We start from the raw sequence: 22,323 nt of genomic DNA on the forward strand, positions 1-22,323 counted from the left end.
ATATATATATATATATATATATATATATATATATATATATATATATAGCTTGCCAGAGTTTAATGCAGTATCGAAGTTCTTACTGTCGTAAATCAAAGTATTTTTATATATGATTGTGATATTTTATGTTCTTAAATTTATATGTGCACATTTTTTATATTTTAGGGAACTACGAAGGGTGATCAAAAAGTTCGTGAACTATCTCGTTATTTACAAAACCACAGTTCAGATCAAAATAAAATTTGGCACACATTTAGTCATAAACATGTTCTATAAATAGCAGATATTTGCTCCACGTTTGGACGTCACAATATAAAATGACTCAATATGTAGTTGACGTGACAAAAAAGTGATTGACTCAGTCGTACTTGAGCAACGAACGGCTTTAAAGTTTAACTTTTATCTTAGAAATTCCTTTTCAGTAGCTTATAATAATTTGTACACGATTTATGAAGACAAAAAGACATGACAGAAGTTCAATCATTAATTGGATTGATTGTTTTAGTGAAGGAAGGGAGATGGTTAAAATGATGTTTGTTCTGGTGCCCAGTGAAAGCAAGCTTGGGAAGAGATGTGTCCTTAGTTGAGCAATCTGTAATGAAAGATCGCCAAATTACAGTTAGAAAAATAGTTGAATATCTTAGCAATAATATAATTATTGATTCCCTAAAATATCGTTTACTTTAGATTTTAAACATATCATATATGATAAAAAGAAGGCGCCCATACTTTATCCACAATGGATAAACGACGCGCCCTGTTCAATACAAAAGAGTCGGGTTGTGCTGGTCACTATGCTCATTCTGGGAGAAGATATCCTAATCCACCAATCCTATTTGTGACAAATGGGCTATTCTTGTTATAAAAAATATCTTGCATGGTAAGAAATATAAGACTCGGAAAAATCTTAATTTCTGTGAACGGAACGCTAAGGAGCATGTCACGTGAACGCCTAGATCACGTAACTCGCGCATGGGCAGAACGATGGCAGATGTGCATTCAAATCGGAGAGGACCACTTCAAAAAATAATAAACATTGAAATCTGATTTTATTTCTTTTAGGGAAGTAATTCAATTAGTTCCCGAACTTTTTGATTACCCCTCGTAATTCTTGTTCATTAACATATCATCGCAAAATTTTACATTACTGATATCAATTTAAGAAAGTTTAAGCTTTGAAATCTCAAAAAAGTTCCAAACAAAGTTTCAAAGTTAAAGTATCAAAGTATTTACTATAGTTAATAATAGTAAACTATAGTTAACTATAGTTTACAACAGTAAATTTTTGTTAGGAGTGCTCTTCGATTGTGATAGAAATACAGGCAATATACTCCCCTACCTTGATCATTATATAGATACATGTATAATCTACATCATCATGCACATATGCATTATTTAACTCCTTATAAGTAGGATTTTTTATGTAAGAAAAAAAGATTTTTGTTTACTTTTATCCTAAAAACTTATATTTTTGAAACCTCGTATCACAAAGCAAAATCGCTTAATTTGTGTATAGAAAGACATGGCCAGATTGTTTTTCCTATAGACTAGCAAATTTAAAGAGTGGGTTACATCCTCGTTACCCACTCCCTCAAAACTTACCACTAGATACGCTGACACGAATCACTTACTTGATTTGAACACAATATGTGTTACAATATTTTTTTGGCACAGTTATATGTAGTCTTGCAAACGGAACTTCAATTATGCTAATATTGCCAATCATACTTAGGGAAAAAAATAATATGTAAATTAGGTAGAGAAGCTTTTTCATAATGCAACATTTGGTTTTTTTTTCTATTGGTAAAGATTATTACAAGTAACTAGAAAGGGGAAATACGTATTACTGTGTATAAAGTTGTGTCAATTCTTAGTATACTAAACACCTCTTTTATTAATTAATCAATTTTTTTTATGTAAAAAGCCTCATTTTGTTTATAGGCTTTGTTGACACTAGCAAACGAAAAAAAAAAAATATTGGTAAAGATTTTCAGCTAACCATTTTTTTGTGTCTCTGAGATCGAATATCAGAGGAATTCTGATTAAGTTCTGTCTGTTATTTTTACACAAATTTAATCTTCCTTATATTTTTATTAGAAGTTTTTTTTTTTTTTTTTTTTTTTTTTTTTTTTTTTTTTTTTTTTTTTACCAGAAAATCAAAGATATATATGAGATCTAATTTTCTTAACAATTGTCCATTTTTTACACGCAGATTTATTTGGGTAGGGTTCGAAAACATTAATCTTTCTTGTAATTTCTGAAGAAAAAAAAAACGCTTGAGACTTTATTTTCATTCCTTTTTTACATTATTTACTCAGAGTAAAATTTAAAGAGGATCATTACAATTATACACAGAAACCATGCATTTTTATTCATATACAATTTTTTCTCTCTCTGACACCAGCTAAGTCAATAATCTTGTTTTTTTTTTTAAATGACGACTCTGGAAACTTTTTTTTATATAAAAGTTGATAAAACAAATCTAAGAACACGTGTATTTTTGTTCTTATAGTCATCGAACAGCATAATAGCCTGTAGTTATTAATTTTTTTTATGTTTTTCTTTAATGGGATAAAACATCTTGTATTATTGATGTACATGTAAGGTATAGTATAACCTTTTGTTACTTAAACCTTAAAGCTTTTAGGCTGCGTGATTTTACCTCTACGTATTTGCCTGCCAAGAATATTCCTACCAAAACCTGTTTTTTTTTTTTTTTGTATAAAAAAAAGACACGGGGTCATTATTCTACGGGGTCATATTTCTACAACCCACACGGAGAAAAATGACCCCCAGGCCATGATTTCTACGAAAAAGGGGGTCATTTTTCTACGTAGAATATTGACCAGGGGGTCAAATTCCTACGTAGAAAAATGACCCCCGGTCAATATTCTACGGGGGTCACTTTTCGTCGTTACACCGGTGTAACGACGAAAAGTGACCCCCGTAGAATATTGACCGGGGGTCATTTTTCTACGTAGAAAAATGACCCCCTGGTCAATATTCTACGTAGAAAAATGACCCCCTTTTTCGTAGAAATTATGGCCTGGGGGTCATTTTTCTCCGTGTGGGTTGTAGAAAAATGACCCCGTAGAATAATGACCCCGTGTCTTTTTTTCTGTACAAAAAAACTGGTTTTGGTAGGAATATTCTTGTTAGGCAAATACGTAGAGGTAAAATCACGCAGCCTAAAAGTTTTAAAGTTTAAGTAACAAAAGGTTACACTATACCTTACATGTACATCAATAATACATGATGTTTTATCCCATTAAAGGAAAAAAATAATTATAGGCTATTATGTTGTTCGATGACTATAAGAGCAAAAATACGTGCTCTTAGATTTGTTTTATCAAATTTTATATATAAAAAAAAATTCCAGAGTCTTCATTTAAAAAAAAAACCAAGATTAATTGCTTAGCTGGTGTCAGAGAGAGAAACTTACATATGAATAAAAATGCATGGTTTCTGTGTATAACTGTAATGATCCTCTTTAAATTTTACTCTGGGTAAATAATGTAAAAAAAAGAATGAAAATAAAGTCTTAAGCGTTTTTTTTCTTCAGAAGTTACAAGAAAGATTAATGTTTTCGAACCCTACCCAAATAAATCTTCGTGAAAGAAATTGGACAATTGTTAAGAAAATGAGATCTCATATATATCTTTGATTTTCTGGTAAAAAAAAAAAACTTCTAATAAAAATATAAGGACGATTAAATTTGTGCAAAAATAACAGACAGGACTAATTCAAAATTCCTCTGATATTCGATCTCAGAGACACAAAAAATGGTTAGCTCAAAATCTTTACCAATGTCTTTTGTCGTTTGCTAGTGTCAACAAAGCCTATAAACAAAATCAGGCTTTTTACATAAAAAATTGATTAGTTAATGAAAGAGGCGTTTGGTATACTAAGAATTGACACAAGTTTATACACAGTAGTACGTATTTCCCCTTTCTAGTTACATGTAATAATTTTTACCAATAGAAAAAACCGAATGTTGCATTATGAAAAAAGTTTCTCTGCCTAATTTACATATTATTTTTTCCCTAAGTATGAATGGCAATATTAGCACAATTGAAGTTGCGTTTGCAAGACTCCATAGAACTGTGCCATAAATGTTGTAACACATGTTTGAATCAAGTACCTGATTCGTGTCAGCGTATCTATAGAGGTACGTTTTGAGGGAGTGGGTAACGAGGATGTAACTCACTCTTTAAATTTTCTAGCCATTAGAAAAAAAAATCTGGCCATGTCTTTCCTATACACAAATTAAGCGATCTTGCTGTGTGAAACGAGGTTTTAAAAATATGAGTTTTTAGGATAAAAGTGAACAAAAATCTTTTTTTCTTACATCAAAAATCCTACTTATAAGGAGTTACATAATGCTTATGTGCATGATGATGTAGATTATACATCTATCTATATAAAGATCAAGGAAGGGGAGTATATTGCCAGTATTTCTACCACAATCGAAGGGCACTTCTAACAATTTACTATAGTAAACTATAGTTAACTATAGTTTACTATTATTAACTATAGTAAATACTTTGATACTTTGAATAACTATGAAACTTTGTTTGGAACTTTTTTTTGAGATTTCAAAGCTGAAACTTTTTTAAATTGATATCAGTAATGTAAAACTTTGGGATGATATATTAATGAACAAGAAATACGAGGGGGTAATAAAAAAGTTCGCGAACTAATTGAATTACTTCCATAAAAAAAAAATCAGATTTCGATGTTTATTATTTTTCAAAGTGGTCCTCTCCGATTTGAATGCACATCAGCCTTCGTTCTGCCAATGCGCGAATTACGTGATCCAGGCGTTCACGTGACATGCTCCGTAGCGTTCTGTTCACAGAAATTAAAAGATTTTTCCGAGTCTTATATATTTCTTACCATGCAAGTTATTTTTTTATAACAAAAATAGCCCATTTGTCACAAATAGGATTGGTGGATTAGGATATCTTTTCCCAGAATGAGCATAGTGACCATCACAACCCGACTCTTTTGTATTGGGGTGCGTCGTTTATCCATTGTGGATAAAGTATAGGCGCCTTCTTTTTATCATATATGATATGTTTAAAATCTAAGGTAAACGATATTTTAGGGATTCAATAACTATATTATTGTTAAGATATTCAACTATTTTTCTAACTGTAATTTGGCGATCTTTCGTTACAGATTGCTCAACTAAGGACACATCTCTTCCCAAGCTTGCTTTCACAGGGAACCAGAACAAGCATCATTTTAACCACCTCCCTTCCTTTACTAAAACAATCAGTCCAATTAATGATGGAACTTCTGCCATGTCTTTTTGTCTTCATAAATCGAGTACAAATTATTATATGCTACTGAAAAGGAATTTCTAAGATAAACGTTAAACTGTAAAGCCGTTCGTTGCTCAGGTACGACTGAGTCAACCATTTTTTGTCACGTCATCTACGTATTGAGTCATTTTTATAATGTGACGTCCAAACGTGGAGCAAATATCTTCTATTTGTAGAACATGTTTATGACTAAATGTGTGCCAAATTTCATTTTGATCTGAACTGTGGTTTTGTTTTTGTTTGTTTGTTTATATTGTTTAACGTCCCTCTCGAGAATTTTTCTCTCATATGGAGGCGCCACCACGTGGAAAGCTACAAATTTAGACCTATACTCGGCACGTAGGCCCAATGAGCAGTGAGGGATCTTTTTCGTGCCAGCACCTACTGCGACACGGGACCTCAGTTTATACGGTCTCCACGTCCCACAGTGGGATTCGAACCCGCGACGTAAGGATCAACTCCTTACTCTGCGACTCTAGAGCGAACGCTCTAGCCACTGCGCCACGCGGGCGACCTGTGGTTTTGTAAATAATGAGATAGTTCACGAACTTTTTGATCACCCCTCGTAGTTCCCTGAAATATAAAAAAATGTGCACATATAAATTTAAGAACATAAAATATCACAATCATATATCCAAAAAATTTACTATAGTGAAAACTTTGATACTGCAACTATAGTTAACTTTGGTAAACTATAGTTTTTTTTTTTGTTGGAGACTACTAGTATCAGTGTTTTTCATATAGCGATCCTGATACAAACAATATATATAGTGTTTCATAGTAAACGTTATTAAGATACATGTGTACAGATGTACATGTAATATAATTCTACAGACAATAATTGTAAGTACACAAATTACAGGGGAAACAAGAAATCTATGAGCCAGTGCTCTCTAGTGATACCCCACCCGCACAGACAAACGGACATGATTTGTACCAAAATGAATATCACTGTATAGCATGCCGAACCAAAGAGTTTATTTCAAGCATCTGCGATGAGTTGTTGCAGAGAAAACTGCGACGAAAAAAATGTTTCAGACAGACAGACAGACACAAACACTCACTCCGTACACACAACAGAGAGATTTGCAGGGTACAAAGTATATACCCCCATTTCCTTCGAAGCGGGGTTTTTATTATTCATGCAATAAATAAGGATAAATGAACCTAAAAGAGGGAAAAAGATATTACATGATATTAAAAATGAAGCAGTAATTACAGTTAATGATAGCATCTCCATATTGGACGCTTCATACTAGTATGCCTTGCTTTCTCTAATTTTTCCTTGTCTAAAAATAATTATACAATACGTTTTTGTTTCAATGCAATGGTGTATCCAGAAACTGATACATGTAAAAGCTGGGGTGGAGGCAGGTTGAAACGGGCACAAATTTTAAGCTAGAAGTATGGGGCCACAAACATGTCCTTTAAATAGTTTCCGATAACATCAATTCCATACAGGTATATCGTTGTCAGAAACATATCATATCATTTTGTGAGAAAAAAAAAACAACAAAAAACCAAGAAACAAACAAAACGGATTATATATACGAGTATATAATGATAGCTATATATATATATATATATATATATATATATATATATATATATATATATATATATATATATATATATATATATATATATATATATATATATATATATATATGAATTATGAATTTATGCTCCTCAATAATGTATACTCAATGGGATGCAAGCAAAAAAAAGCCATACCACGTACATTGTATATCATGCTAGTATTGAGAAGTGGCGTTAAGGAGGGGAAGGTACTTGCTCCTCCTGCAATATACATTTGAAAGAAAAAAATCAGGAGACTCTATGCCTTCACCGACCCTCCCCAACATGGGATTAACGCATATCACACCACATTTCTAAAGGTTTAATTATAAAATATAGTGAAAAAGTAGGGGGGTCAGATTTCTATGGGGGTCATTTTTCAACGTGTATGCAGTCATAGAATTACTGGCCTGGAAGGGTTTTCTGCGGTCGAAAAATGACCCTACTTGCGGTAGAAAATTGACCGGGGGTCATTTTTCTACGGAGAAATTTGACCCCCCGGTCAATATTCTACGGGGGTCACTTTTCGTCGTTACACCGGCGCTTGGCGAAGGAATAATCACTATTTATGTTTACGTCTTAGGTTTGACTCGGTGCGGCAAACGAGAATCGAACTTAGCACTCTCGGTCTCAAAGCAAACGCCCTTCCACTGGGCCACCGTGCACGGTCTCTACAGGTAATGGTGCTGACAAATATATTTAGTTTACACGGAAGAAAATCCTTAGGACCTTGTAACTACCATAGAAAATCCAATACACCAGATCTATATATTTGGAAAAGTGTTGTATTTTCAATTTGATATAAGAAATGTTAATATGTCACAGGATTGAGTTTGATAATTTTTTTGGAAATGCAATGTATTGGGAAATATTCCGGGAATTATTCCAAGGACTTAGTGAAAAGATTACCAGTACTATTGATCCACACTTTGAATTTTAGGCCGGTTGCTTATCTACAGATGCAGTATATGTTTAAAAAGTTTAATGATAAATAATATAGAATGTTTTATTACTGTCTTATGATTTAAAAAAGCGTTGGATACAATTGAAAATAATTGTAAAAATTTGGATAAATGGCTATTTTTACAGTACGTATCCAGTTGATCTACATTAATGTTTATTTGTATGTAAATGTATGCAGGAAAACAAATCATTAAAAAGTTTCTCCGGAACAGTAAGTCATGTTATTCATATTGATATTGCAACGTCTCCATTTTCAGTTCAGCTAAATCATAACCCCTTTAAACAAGGATGGTGCCATATTATATATTGAACATTTTTCATGAGAATAAAGAGATAAAAAATCTTTAAAATCTTCTTAAGAACAGCAGGACCAAGGTGATTCTGGCGAGCGTTATGGCCCATGGGACTATCGTAATGTTTATCAGAATTCTCCTGCCATTAGAAAACTTGGGATAATTTATCAATTCATATGAGAAATACTTTTGATATTTTCTCGAGATCTCTTTCACGGTCGATACCCGTGCTGCTTTGTTCGCAGATTGTCTTGTTAATGAACAATCTTTTTTTTTTGGTTTCTGACTGTAGTTTTTTGCTATATCTTTGACTATAACACTTGGCATACTTTTACCAAGCCGTTTCAGGATTTGTGTCTAAAGTAACTAGAACTTTGGCACAAGTCCCCGAGAAATCAGATATCCTTTTGACCACATTTTACTTTTTGATAAACAGTACCCGAAGCGCCTTTTTTTCCAGAAATGTCATCGCAGAGCGAGGTTTTTTTTTCAGTGATCAAAAAATCAAAATTTCAAAGCGCTTTATCAATTTGATGCGTGTGTTCTACTTACATGTGATTTTCTCCAAAGACTTTAATTTCACTCGTATGGCAATAAGAAAGAGGACACTTCTACAGCCTGAAAACACACAAAAAAAATTCTTGTCGTAGATTTCACACCCATGTCTCACTTTTGATAAACTTTGCAGCAGGGATCTTTCGACAGTTCCGTGTAGAATTATCAGTTTTTCAGGAATAAATGGATTTTATTTCTTGTTTGGGTGAAAATTACCCATATTGGTGGGCCCTACATTTCGCTACTGTAGATTAATAAATATAGGATATTTATCACCGCGAAATTAATAACCGCAAGGAGCATCAATCGCGCAATAAATTATTCTTAAAATGCTCAGATGCATGTGATATCTCTCGATCAACAGTCCACTCTCGAATTCCTGTTTACGCGCTTTGACTTATACAATTAAGTATTTGTGTTAAATGAGGAAATTTATTCGGGGGAAGTCCAGTGCCATCTGCAAGCGGGACAATGTAAATGAAGCCTTTGTGACGCTTGTCATGTTCGGAACTTCCTGCAATTCAGTTAAAACACCATTACTTTCTAATTACATGCTTATTCAAATTATTATCGGAGGATTGACCCTTTTGTTTCTTCGCTTCAGCTACGTTTACGTTACAGAGACAAAAACCAAGAGGTCAATCGATTTCTCAAAACTATTGCAAAATTTTCTCTCTGCAACTTTTGGATAAGTCACAAGGTTACGACAGGAACAATTGTTCCGGAAAATGTAGTAGAAGAGAAAAATTCTTAACGTTTGAAGGACGATGAACATGAGATTTCCTGAAATGATGTTTCATCTTCAATTGATTTTCTGATGGTCTGGATATGTTTCTTTGCTTACGTCATAAGCACCATAAGTGTATTAACCATAATGGCATCATAACTTTTGTTGTAGGGAATGGAATACATTTTTTTCTCTCATCTTCTTTTGTTTGTGCTGGAATGAGATCGATCGATTGATTGATTGATTGATTGATTGTTGATGTTGTTGTTTTATTTGTTGATTCGATACGCAAGAGTATGCTCTACGTACGAACAATTTCTAAAACGAGACAAGCTATTAACAAACAAGTTGATGAAACAAGGATATCCATAGGTTCGTTTACGATAAACGTGATGACTTTTACTTTTCAATCGTCAAATTCGCTTACTTATGCATATGGGGTGTATATTTCTAAGTTGATTCGATACGCAGGAGCATGCTCTATACGTATAAAAAATTTCTAGAACGAGGTAAGCTGTTGACAATTCAGTTGGTAAATAATGGCCTTACAATTAGTATGAAAAATGTCAGTCAGCATTTGACTTAATGATAGATTGTATATGCTGACAAGGTCATTGTATCGACCATAGAACTTACGAAATTATGACTTTAAACGAGACTGTTGATATTCTTGTTTCATCAACTTGTTTGTCAGTTATTTACCTCGTCTTAAAAATAAGTCATACGTAGAACATGCTCTCGCGTATCGAATCAGCTTAGAGATATAAACCCCATATGCAGGTGATGAGGGTATATTGCTGTATAAGTAATGGAAGTTGACGATTGAAAAAATTGAAGTCATCACGTTTATCATAAAACTTTGTAGATAGGTTACCATTAATGTCTTTTTCTAGTAAAATATCCAAATATGAAACAAATGTGTCAGACTCTGTGGTATCTTTTATTTTAAGCTCACTGTGATATATCGTGTCAACATATGAATAGAAATAATTATTGTTAATGGATAATACGTTGTCGATATATCTAAATGTCGAGATGAAGGCCACAGCAAGAGTTTACTTTTTCTCAGGCATAAGAGTTTGAATAAATTCTGCTTCATATAAATACAAAAATAGGTCTGCTAATAACGGGGTGCAAATGGTACCCATGGGAATTCCAACAGATTGTTTGAAGACCTGGTTTCCAAAAACCATATTGATATTGTCAATCAGAAACTCAAGCATCTTTTTAATATCAACTTCAGAGTACTTGTACGGAATACAATTGGAATGTTTTTTAACAAAATAATTTTGCAAATGACCAATGACAAGGTAAGTAAATTTACGAGCTCCATTTTTATTTCGACTCAAAGGGATTATGAACAAAAGATACCTTCTCCTCGAGTGTTTTAGAAAAAATTATGAATAGCTATTTCTAATGTAAATGACTGAAAGATATTTTCGTTTGGAATTTATTCCATCAATAGCTAGATATTAAAAAATTTTTAAAAAAAATTTACAGTGTCAAAGGTATCAATTAGTCAGGGTCTCGCCCAAGCGTGTCTGGTTTCCATTATTTTGCATATTCGATTTTGAATGAAACTGATGGCGATGTCGATAATCATCTAACTGAATTCCAAAACTTCAAAAAATCTTTTAAAATCCTATAAAATCAAACAAAATATATTGCAGTAAATGTTCGACCAAGTCTCTATCCTTACTTCTCACCACAATAACTGCTGTGAAGGAGAAACTTCAGACGTATTTTGCTACAACGAATTCAAGAAGTGGATTATAAAGAATTCCAAAGACATGTTGAAAAACTTGAAATCTCAAAACTAAATAAATCAAAACATATGACTTCTCTACTATTTATACAAAAATTCCTCAATATAATTAAAGAGCTGTCTTTTTTTTACTTCATATCCGACTGCAGTCGTAGTAAAACGGAACTGGTAAATTTTCATTTGTTGTGATCTGTCATCTACATAATTATTTTGTTGAATACATACATAGACGATAATGACCAACTAACTACATGTACTAAACTGTATGACAAACGAGATTACTTCAGCTTTTCCATGGTCAATTGCCTTATTTATATAGTGATCTTCTAACAACGCCTTCATATTGTGTTTGTCTCCCAACATGCTCTGAGTATGATCAACTTTTAAACCGAGACAAGCTACTGATTGATGTTACAAGGGATTCAGCAACCTCGTTTAAATTTAGCATTTCTAAAATTCTCGATATACATGTAATAACCTTGTTTGTAAATACAGCTATCATTGAGTAGTATTTTGACTGATATGTTTTATAGCAATTGTTTGGTCATTCTTTTTATACTAAGTATGACCACGATCTACCTGATCAATACACTCATGGCGGGTGTGACCGGTCGGCAGGGGATGCTTACTCCTCCTAGGCTACTGATCCCACCTCTAGTGTTTCCAAGGGCCGTCCGTGTTTTTGCCCTGTTTTCAATTTGTTTTGTTTACTGGATTTATGAGATTGATCACTATTCGTTATTTTCGCCTTTAATACTTAATTATATTGTCTCGTTTACATCAGTTTAAGATATTTTATATCAAGTTTGTAACGTTACGTGTTTATATTTACATTTGCAAATGTTTTCTTTTATACAACACTATTAAAAGCAACGCGTATCTATATCCGTATAAACACGGGTTCCTCGCGTCATAAACGTTCGACGTAATTTCTCAGTGACGTCATAAAGGGTCGACGCGCAATCAATGGATCAAATACGTGCCGTTGAGTTTGAAAAATAAAACATTTCACGCGTTAAAGATTAAAATCAGGAAAACATAAAATATGAATAAGTCATAAATGTAAATATAAGTAATAATGTATCATTTTTAAACATCTATCTGGATGCGCGTAGTAAAAGCAAGGGACAGGGAACCAGGCTAGTACGAGATCAAATTTACCATAAAGCCCTTCGAGCTTTATGGAATTTGATCTCGTGACTAACCCGTATTTTTATCCCGATAGATGTTTAAAAATGATACATTATTTCTTAAATAATGTATTTTTCTATCATTTCAGCCCCCCCCCCCCCATCCATTTCCTAACAATTAAAACCTGAATCTTTGAATTTGTTTTTTTTTTTTTTTCAAGCCCAAAAACATAAGAAATACATACTGATATGAATGAGACATGTTTATGTCATTTACGTTGTAAAACACTTTTCGGCAAAGCGAGTGAAACATTAAAACACACACACACACACATAGAGGAACAGAGAATCTTTTTTAACTTTTTAAAAATTTGTCCAATCTGCATCATATTTGTAAATTTAAACGTCCAGCGTAGGATCAACATTATATATATTAGTATTGTGTGGATCGCGACAACTAATCGAATGTTTTTTGCTAGTATTTCTTTAGTGTCATAGAGAAACTAAAAAACACTGTGTGGGAGTGAGGAGTGATGGAATATATAGCTTCAAAAGGAGAAAAAAATAGGTTTATGATTTTAGCATCCATCACTGTCATACTCAATAGTTAAGATCTTTAACTATTGTAATATATGAAATAACACGGGGACATGTCATGTTACACTGTATTTTTTATGATCTTCAATAACTTAATTAATTTTACAGATTCATTTACAAGTCAATTAAAGACTGAATTCTACATTTACGAGTCAATTAAAGACAGAATTCTATATTTACAAGTCAATTAAAGACTGAATTCTATACCCTATTTTATGTGATTGCAAGAAAGGAGGTCCTTTGTGATAAAATAATGCAATGATATAAGTATATCTTTCTCTCTTCTATAGAAATACACTGTAAATATTTATTAATGAAATGCAGATTTATCATACGATTGTGTTAATATTGATTTATACCAAAACAGAGGCAGTCCCTGAAGACAAGATTAAAATGTACATAACGGTTTATTAAAGTGAGGATAATGGACAATACAAACACATTTTCTTTGTGTACATATAGGCCTGATAGGGGACTTGCGGTGTTTTGTAGTTTTATATTATCATATTTAATGACATTTATGCCTTGTTCACACGGAGAGTTTAATTCGCAGTAAATTAATGCGAAGTAAACTAATGCGAATTAAACTAATGCGAATTAAATTGCGTTCACACGACAGCTAATTCGAAGTAAACTAATGCGAATTAAATTTTTGTTTCTACAATAAGGCTATTCAGTAAGGCTATTATGACGTCATTTTGCGAACACGTCACATTGTGCCGAGCAGATACATTTGACCACTGATTTGACATAATGTCATAGTGTCTGTACACATTTTAGTGATTATCATAATTTTCCTTTGTTTTCCACTCAAAAATAGCACAAGTACCTATATCTGACCATCGACATGTGGCCTGTGACTTAATGCTGCCCTTACGCATGCGTCAAAATTTAATTCGAATTAGCTTCGCTTAGCGTTCACACGGAACTAATGCGAAGTAATTTAATGCGCAGTAAATTAATTCGAATAAAACTAATTCGCATTAAATTCTTCGTGTGAACGCGGTTCAAATTTAATTCGCAGTAACTTACGTTTAATTCGAATTAAACTCTCCGTGTGAACAGGGCATTACTTCACTAGTAGTACAGGTTTTTTCTTTAAATAAAATAATTTCTTTAAGGACAGATGATACACATTCTGTTAAAAAATGAAAATATCAACTTAAGTCTTAACTTAAGTTTATATAATTACAATGAATTAGTTTAACCGCATAGATTTTATTTTTTTTTTTCATTCACAATAATGTCCTATAAAGTGATACAAAGGTAAATAGATTTATAAAGATGATTGCAGAAAGGTAGAATTTGAGCATTATAGAAAATTTACAATTTCTTGATATTTTAAAAATTTTATATATTTACAGCTCACGGCAGGTGTGACCGGTTAACAGGGGATGCTTACTCCTCTTCGGCACCAGATCCCACGTCTGGAATTTCAAGGGGTCCATGTTTTATGCCCTGTTTACAGATTTGTATTTTTTTTTTTTTTAGATAATATCACTGTTTCTTCACCTTTTTCATGAAACTAGCTTTATGTCAGACTGGGTCGTGCGGCTTGCATATACAAAGTATTCACACCTGTAGCCTTGTGACAAACTCTACTACATTGTAAAACAACCAAAGTGCAAAGATGAGTGTTGGGAAGAGAACGGTCCTTGTCGTGCTATTGCTTGTCAACGTGATGTGATTTTAATAAATTGGAGTATGCTAAAGATTAAAAATCCGAAGATTCTTTTAAAATCGACATTCCAATTCGAGGAATTTAAGATCATGGTAACGTGTTCATGTTTTCTGTGCATGTGTACAATAAGGAGGAGGGAGTGGGACAATATTTTGTCCAGTACCAAAAATTATAATAATTTTGTCCATAAAATTAAAGTAGATTTTTTATGTTCTGAAAACTTTTAATTTTGAGTACAATCATAAAGTGTCATTCACTAGTTGATAACTGCCTTCTTCGCAAGGGCATTTTTTCTATAAAGATATTTCTTCAAAATCACAGTTTGTGTCATTTCTATCAGGGTGGTGCCTTCAAAAGCTATTGTACGTTATAAAACGTGTGCCATATTTAAAATCAAATGTCACGTTTAGTTTATTTATAGTAAAATAACCAACTTTGCAGCTTCACTTTCATTTAAACAGTTAAAGGTCCTATTGTTGAAAAGGTTTCAATGGTCAATGAAAACTCAATGTTCTACGCGGACAGGAAACATTCATTTAAAGTCATCCCTATCGTGGAATAAATCACTGGTCTGTTTTTCTACAAGTGTTGCAATAAAGCAGATTTCAAATCTTGGTTGCTTTACGGTGTTAGTCAGGAAGGAAAAAGCTTGGGATATATTCTTTCTATACATTAATTAGTTTTTCATAGTGACGAATTCAAATCATGCAGCTTCATCCCCGCTGTGTTCTGTTTAATTCTTTTATTTTACTGAGTTTGTCGACTCTAGCGTTAGGAACCACTGCAGATGTGGTCAAAAATTTGACAAAACTTATGTTTAAAACCAATGCGTACGACAAAACTCTTCGTCCAGCAGTGGATCAACATTCACCTACAGCGTTAGATGTAGCTTTTCACTTGATGAGTATAAATAAAATCGATGAGTTGGATGAAAAACTCGTCAGCACGGCGTATCTGACCCTGGAGTGGAAAGACGAATTTCTGACGTGGGATGCAGCCATGTTCCCTGTCTATCGGCTACCCCTACCCCAAAACATTGTATGGAAACCGGATTTTGTTTTGAAAAACGGATTCACTGCGTTTAAGGAACTCGGTGGTTCGTTTTATTACGTCATGGTCACGTTTGATGGGACTGTCACATGGAAACCATACCAGGTCTTTGAATCTCAATGTTCTATTGACGTTACATATTTTCCTTTTGACACCCAAACCTGCAATATTGTTTTCACAATATGGTCGCATTATTTACATCAAGTACAAATCACGTCATCTGGGAGTAGCTTTGAAATGGACCAGTACAAGAGTAATAGTATTTGGGACATTATTTCTACAAGCCAGGTTGTAGATAATTCCGGTTCAAACAGTGTCATCACATACACCCTAAAGCTGCGACGAAAGCCTGCACATTTCGTAGGAAATATCATTGTACCAATTTTGTTTCTTGGAACGTTGAATATTCTTGTATTTGTCATTCCTGCTGACGCTGGAGAGAAAATGTCATACTCCACAACTGTAGCACTAGGATTCATGGTTTTTCTGACAATCGTTAGTTCTGAACTTCCGGCGAATTCAGAGAGTACTCCATATCTTTCTTCTTACCTGCTTATTCAGATAATCATCGGAGGATTTTCATTAATTGTTTCTTCGCTACAACTTCGCTTACGTCATAGAGACGAAAGTCAAAAGGTCAATCGATTTCTTAGAATTCTTGTGAAATTTTCGCTCTGCAGATTTTGGAAGTGTCAAATGGTTAAGGAAAGAACTGTTGTTCCAGAAGATGTGGTGGATGAAAAGAATTATAAACGTTCAGAGGACGATGACCAAAAGATTTCCTAGAATGATGTATCGTCTGCTATTGATTTTCTAATGTTCTGGATCTGTTCCTCTGCTTACGTCATCAGCACAATGAGTGTGTTTGCCATAATGACAACTTAACTTTAGTTAAAGTGAGCGAAATATCCTATTTGGTTCAATACATTTTTTTGTCTCATTACCTCATGTTCATGCCGAAAATGTGAGCTTGTTATTATGTAATTAAATATGGGAAAGGAAGTGTTACGTGGTTTGTATTTTTCTGAAAATTAATCAAAGCAAAACAATAACAAATTTTATAACTTAGAATAATTAATTACCCACGAAAGCCTATTAGGATCAAACTACGGTAAAAAAAATTTAAAAGGCGTTATAACGCCTTTTTGAAAAGCGTTATAACGCGAAAAAAAGGCGTAATAACGCCTTTTGAAAAAGGCGGAATAAGGCGTAATAACGCAAATAAAGGCGTAATTACGCCTTTCCAAAAGGCGTTATAACACGAAAAAAGGCGTTATTACGCCTTTTCAAAAGGCGTTATTACGCCTTTCTAAAAGGTGTTATAACGCCTTTCCAAAAGGCGTTTTTACGCCTTTCCAAAAGTCGTTATTACGCCTTTCCAAAAGGCGTTATTACGCCTTTCTAAAAGGCGTTATTACGCCTTTCCAAAAGGCGTTATTACGCCTTTCCAAAAGGTGTTATTACGCCTTTTAGAATGGCGTTATTACGCCTTTTTAAAAAGGCGTTATTACGCCTCTTTTTTTTCAATACATGACTTACTTAGCCCACCCTGGGGACTGATTATAATTAGATTTCTAGGAAAAAAGATTTTTAAATGTGTAAAATATTTTCAGTGCTAAACCAACTTAGTCCTTCTCTGATGCCAGGCGCTTCTACCAAGGTGTATGGATTTCAGAAATTTTGTTGAAGGCTAATTGCTCATTATACCTATGCAAATACTTTGCCTGTTTTTTACCTAGAGGAGAGAAAAATATTTCAAATTTGACATGAATTTTTAATACGTGGCTAGCAAAGCCCAAAGCTGGTTCTGCCTATATCCTGGATTTTCAAAAGTAGAGTGTTGACTTCTCTTAATATGCATGCAAAATGCAAACAACTGTCTGCGAGATGTGCAGGAATATAGAAAATGCTATAATTTATAATATAATTTATAATATTAAAACTATAATCTAAATATTGCATAAATAAAGATGGCTTTGGTTCAATCTTTCATATATTTACTATTTTAAAAAAACGCCTTTCCATTTTTGGATACAACTCCTTTTCAAACAAGCCGGTAGTACGAATGTAAGTGGGGGGGGGGGGGGTCCCGGGGTCCCCACCCCACTTTTTGGGAGAATAGTCTTGCTATAGTTTAAATATAAAAAATCATTAATTGATTGCTTGGTCCCTTAACATTTTGTCGCAGTATAGTTAAACTCGGGCAAGTCATTGCATTAAATTTAAAAAAAGTTTTACCGAAATATTAGAAAAAGTTTCCCCTCAAGTTTAGGCAGTTTATTTTTTTTCGGGGGGGGGGGGGTTCATGTTTTTTTGCTTGCTTGTCAATTTTATGGGACCCCCCCCCCCCCACTTTAAAAGCACGGGCCTGTCAAAGACATAATAATGGCCCTTCAAAAGGCATAATAACGCCTTTTTTGAAAGGCGTATTAATGCCTTTTAAAAAGGCGTAATAACGCCTTTTAAAAGGTGTAATAACGCCTTTTGAAAAGGCGTAATAACGCCTTTTGGAAAGGCGTAATAACGCCTTTTAGAAAGGCGTAATAACGCCTTTTTAGAAAGGCCTTATAACGCCTTTTAGAAAGGCGTAATAACGCCTTTTTTCGCGTTATAACGCCTTTTGGAAAGGCGTAATTACGCCTTTATTTGCGTTATTACGCCTTTTTCCGCGTTATAACGCCTTTTCAAAAGGCGTTATTACGCCTTTATTCGCGTTATAAGGCCTTTTAATTTTTTTTTTACCGTAGTTTGATCCTAATAGGCTTTCGTAATTACCCTTTTGTTGTTTCGTAGATTATAATTTTAAAAAACTATTTAATTGCAAAGTAATCATTATGATTAGTGAATCAACGATCACAAATGATTGCGCCCATGGGAAAAGGGCCCTTATGGCAATTTTTACACATTTTAAGTTTTTCATGGATTTTAATAGAGCAAGGTTAGAAGTTGCCAAATCTGAATTTTTATGGCCCTACGTCAACTCTAAGTAGGTTTTTTCTTCATTTATATCAATGATACTTTAACAGGTAAACAATGACGTCATGTTACTTTCGCACCAACGTCAAAAGTTTTCAGAGTGAACCTGACTTTCACTTTGCATTGTAATGTTACTGCGGTAATAAATGTATGTTATTGAGCATTTCCAGAAACATTTTTGAGTCATTTTCTCTTTTAATAATTGTATAATATGATAATAAATAGTTGTATTAACTATTATCCATCATGCAGTGGTGTATAGAATTATGAGTATTTGTTCGTTTGTTTGTTTTACATTTCACTATGTTGGAATGTCAGGAAAACCCGAGAAGCAAGCGGCTTCTGTTCAATATCAATTTATTCTCTCAAAACCAAAGTATTTATCTCGTGTAATAATCGTTTGAGAAACCTGTAGAATTCATTCGAAAATCATCTCATTTTAAGCATGGCTCTCGATAGGACTAGATGTCTTTTTTTTTTGGGGGGGGGGGGGGGGTTGAATCCAGTATAAACGATATCTCTTTCAAAATGTGAAGTTAAAAAATATTTCAAAAAAATTCTTGGTAACAACAATAAAATAGATGCTGCTGGGTAGTGAAAATTTGTTGGTTTTTTTTTTTTTTTTTTTTTTTTTTTGTTTTCTAAATATAATTAGACAGAAAATTTGTGAAATGTAGTGAGTTACCGTATACGCTGTACAACAATTGAAGGACATTAAGTTGATACACTGCATGTTAAGCAATATTCGATAAAAAAATTTTAAACAAAAAATCAGAAGGATTTCTGCCCGCATGTGGAAACAAAACTTTTTTTTTTAATTGAAATGATACACATTTTTCCAGTCACAGCAAGGAAATTTTTTGAATAATTAATTTTAAGTAAGCAGGTTGATAAATTATAAACAAATGGATGAATTATAATTCACATGCATTTAAAATGAAAGGAACACAACAGATCCAGGATGACCAGTGGTTGGTAGTGTGTGTGTGTGTGTGTGGGGGGGGGGGGGTTAAAAGTTAAATGACAGAAACATACATTACTTGTAGTAAACATGAGTTTAAAAGCATACGAAGGTTGTCGTATTTTTAAATCTTCCTACATTTTAGGTGTGCGGGGGGGGGGGGGGGGTGCCTTCCCACCACCAACCCCATAACCTCCAAATACGTCATGTGGTTAGGTTTGAAATAATATTGAAATAATTCCTCAGTTTATTTTTGCACCTTGAACTCTCTCCTTACGTACATGTATATGAGCAGAGTCATTTTCAAAACAAACAGCGATCATGAGCTCCACATACCTGGAACTGGAAACTTAACTGCTATCAAATCTAGTTAATCATGAGAAAATTGCCTCCTAGAATAACGATTTTGTTTGATTTTGTAAAATTAAATGGTTTTAGAAGAACATGTATACACTGTGTATTAATAGATATCGGATATTTTATTGTCATTTCAACAAATTTTATCCGATCTTTGAATGAAATCAATATGTCATTTTTTAAAATTAATATCAAATAGATTTTTCTAAAAAATAAATCATAAATAATTATATATATGTTGTCGTTATGAATCAATGACATGCAGATTAATTAATAGATTTTTTTCGGCTGGGGGGGGGGGGGTGTAAAAATTAATTGAAAGTTTTATATATCCAGTCAGTTAAATGCGACTGGTTCATAATATTCCTTGACTGGCTGAGTTTTTAAATGACAATTTTTTACAATGTGGCACACATGTAGGTACATGTAAATATTGTTATGTGATGGTGTGTGTAGAATCCCCCCCCCCCCCCAATTTCTCGCGGCTTCTTTATCGTATGAAATTCTAATGTTATTGTTTTCAAATGTTATTGTATATGAAGTTTTACAATATAAAAATTCCATTCTGGCCCCATGCCAGAGACTTGGATATGCTTATCCTTGTAAAGCTTTACAGATACACTGTAAAGTAGTTAGGTCCCGGTAATATAAAATGACCCTGGCCCTCTTCCCCGGTCTCCTGCACTGCCACAAAAATAAAAACTTGCAAACATATTCTTAGTCTTTTGTGCAGTATATTTTTAGCATTTAATTTAATTTGTACAATGCATGTTTAAATACAATTTGATCTTAACAAGATTTATTTCAATAAATCCAAATAACAAAATCAGCCCGTTAACATAATTCAACGGCAAGTTAAGCAATATCATACTAAACCGATAACTGAGATTATTATTTCAATAAGAAAACGAGTTTTAGATTGATAATAGAACTGTAATGATATACAATGCTGAGATTCTATGAATGACAATGATTACATATATTTGACTTTTAAGTGACTAAAAACTACAGATAAAGCTAAAACCTTTGAACTTTTTTATGCACAACACGATTACCAAAATGTTATATTTTCGAGTTACTGAAAATAAATAGACAGCAAAAGAAACAAAAAAGAGATAGAGATTTCTTTTCATAATACGATATTGTTCTGTTTTTGAAAATTCGCCTTTTCATTAAAGTTTCACATTTCACATTGTATTAATAAACTGGATTTAATGTAACATCTCTCTCTCTCTCTCTCTCTCTCTCACACACACACAAATCAGGTATACATACATGTAAACTTTTTTTAAGCCAGAGCAATTAGAACAATTTTACTTCATTCGGTAGTTTTTGTTTGTTTTCAAGTACTTACATCGGAAGTGACAACAACAAAAATAAGACGAAACAATTTTTTTTAATATAATTTTATTTTATTTAAATTTATGATCATTATTACTGAGAAAAAAAAATTAAAATTCAATTTTTAAAAAAAAATAATTTCATGTTGAAATAAATAGATGCACATGTAACAGATTAAAAAAAAAATAAATGAAAGTTTGGTTCAATGTAGCATCTATTTCTTATTCTATATTTTTTCTCTTTCACTTTGACAGCAGCTAGTTCCATGAGCTTTCAAAAATAATTTAAAGAAAATATATATATTATACTTACAATTAAAACGTTTTTTTAACTGATGATAAGTAAGATTTTTAGAAATATTTTTTATACTACGGGAGCAAATTTGAATGAGTATGTTGATTTTGAAATGTGTTAAAAAAAGAAAAGAAAGTCCCTCTCTGGTACCTCTCTAGTATCTCGCTTGTCAGAGTTACCTCTCTTGTTTTTATTTATAGTTCATAAAAATAATATCATGTCTGTCATTCGTTCGTACTTTTGCTAGATTTGTGAAAACTTACAAGAATACTTTTCTTTTCTGTTGGAAGAAGTGTGATCAGTTTCAAATTTTTGGCAATTAAAGCATTTTACAACAAAAATTTATGCACGATGTACCAATGCTTCAATGTTTACATGATCGATGTGTTGAGAATGGTGGGGCGGATCTTATACAGGAAAACGATTTCCTCTGCAATATTTTGATAATATACCCATGTCTAACAAATAACTTCAATTTGTCTATATATCAAAATCGCATTCGTTCATCCATATTCAATTATCCAGAAAATCACCTTGTCTGAAGCTTCTATATATACATGTACATAGGAAATGCATAGCCCAGATCAGAGACGTATAAAGCTACAATGACATGTAGTAAAGAAACGGGTCTCGATAAAATTCTAAATATTTTAGTTAATATCAGTGGACTAGAAGATCAAGACGTGAATTAAAGATATAAATGAAAATGAATAATTATTTCAGTGTTG

The 22,323-nt window shown here is 33.0% G+C and overlaps 1 protein-coding gene across 1 annotated transcript; it reads left to right on the top strand.

Moving 5' to 3' along the window:
• The first annotated feature begins 15,429 nt into the window (after positions 1–15,429).
• Positions 15,430–16,452, top strand: LOC133193839 (neuronal acetylcholine receptor subunit alpha-6-like). The gene has a single exon (XM_061329767.1). It carries the CDS (start codon positions 15,430–15,432, stop codon positions 16,450–16,452), a length of 1,023 nt encoding a protein of 340 aa, XP_061185751.1.
• Positions 16,453–22,323: the final 5,871 nt, after the last annotated feature.

The sequence above is a fragment of the Saccostrea echinata genome, unplaced genomic scaffold (genome assembly GCF_033153115.1).
Source record: "Saccostrea echinata isolate AGI-Se365-2 ecotype Australia unplaced genomic scaffold, CSIRO_AGI_Sech_v1 ptg000028l, whole genome shotgun sequence".
NCBI classification, from domain to species: Eukaryota; Metazoa; Mollusca; class Bivalvia; order Ostreida; family Ostreidae; genus Saccostrea; species Saccostrea echinata.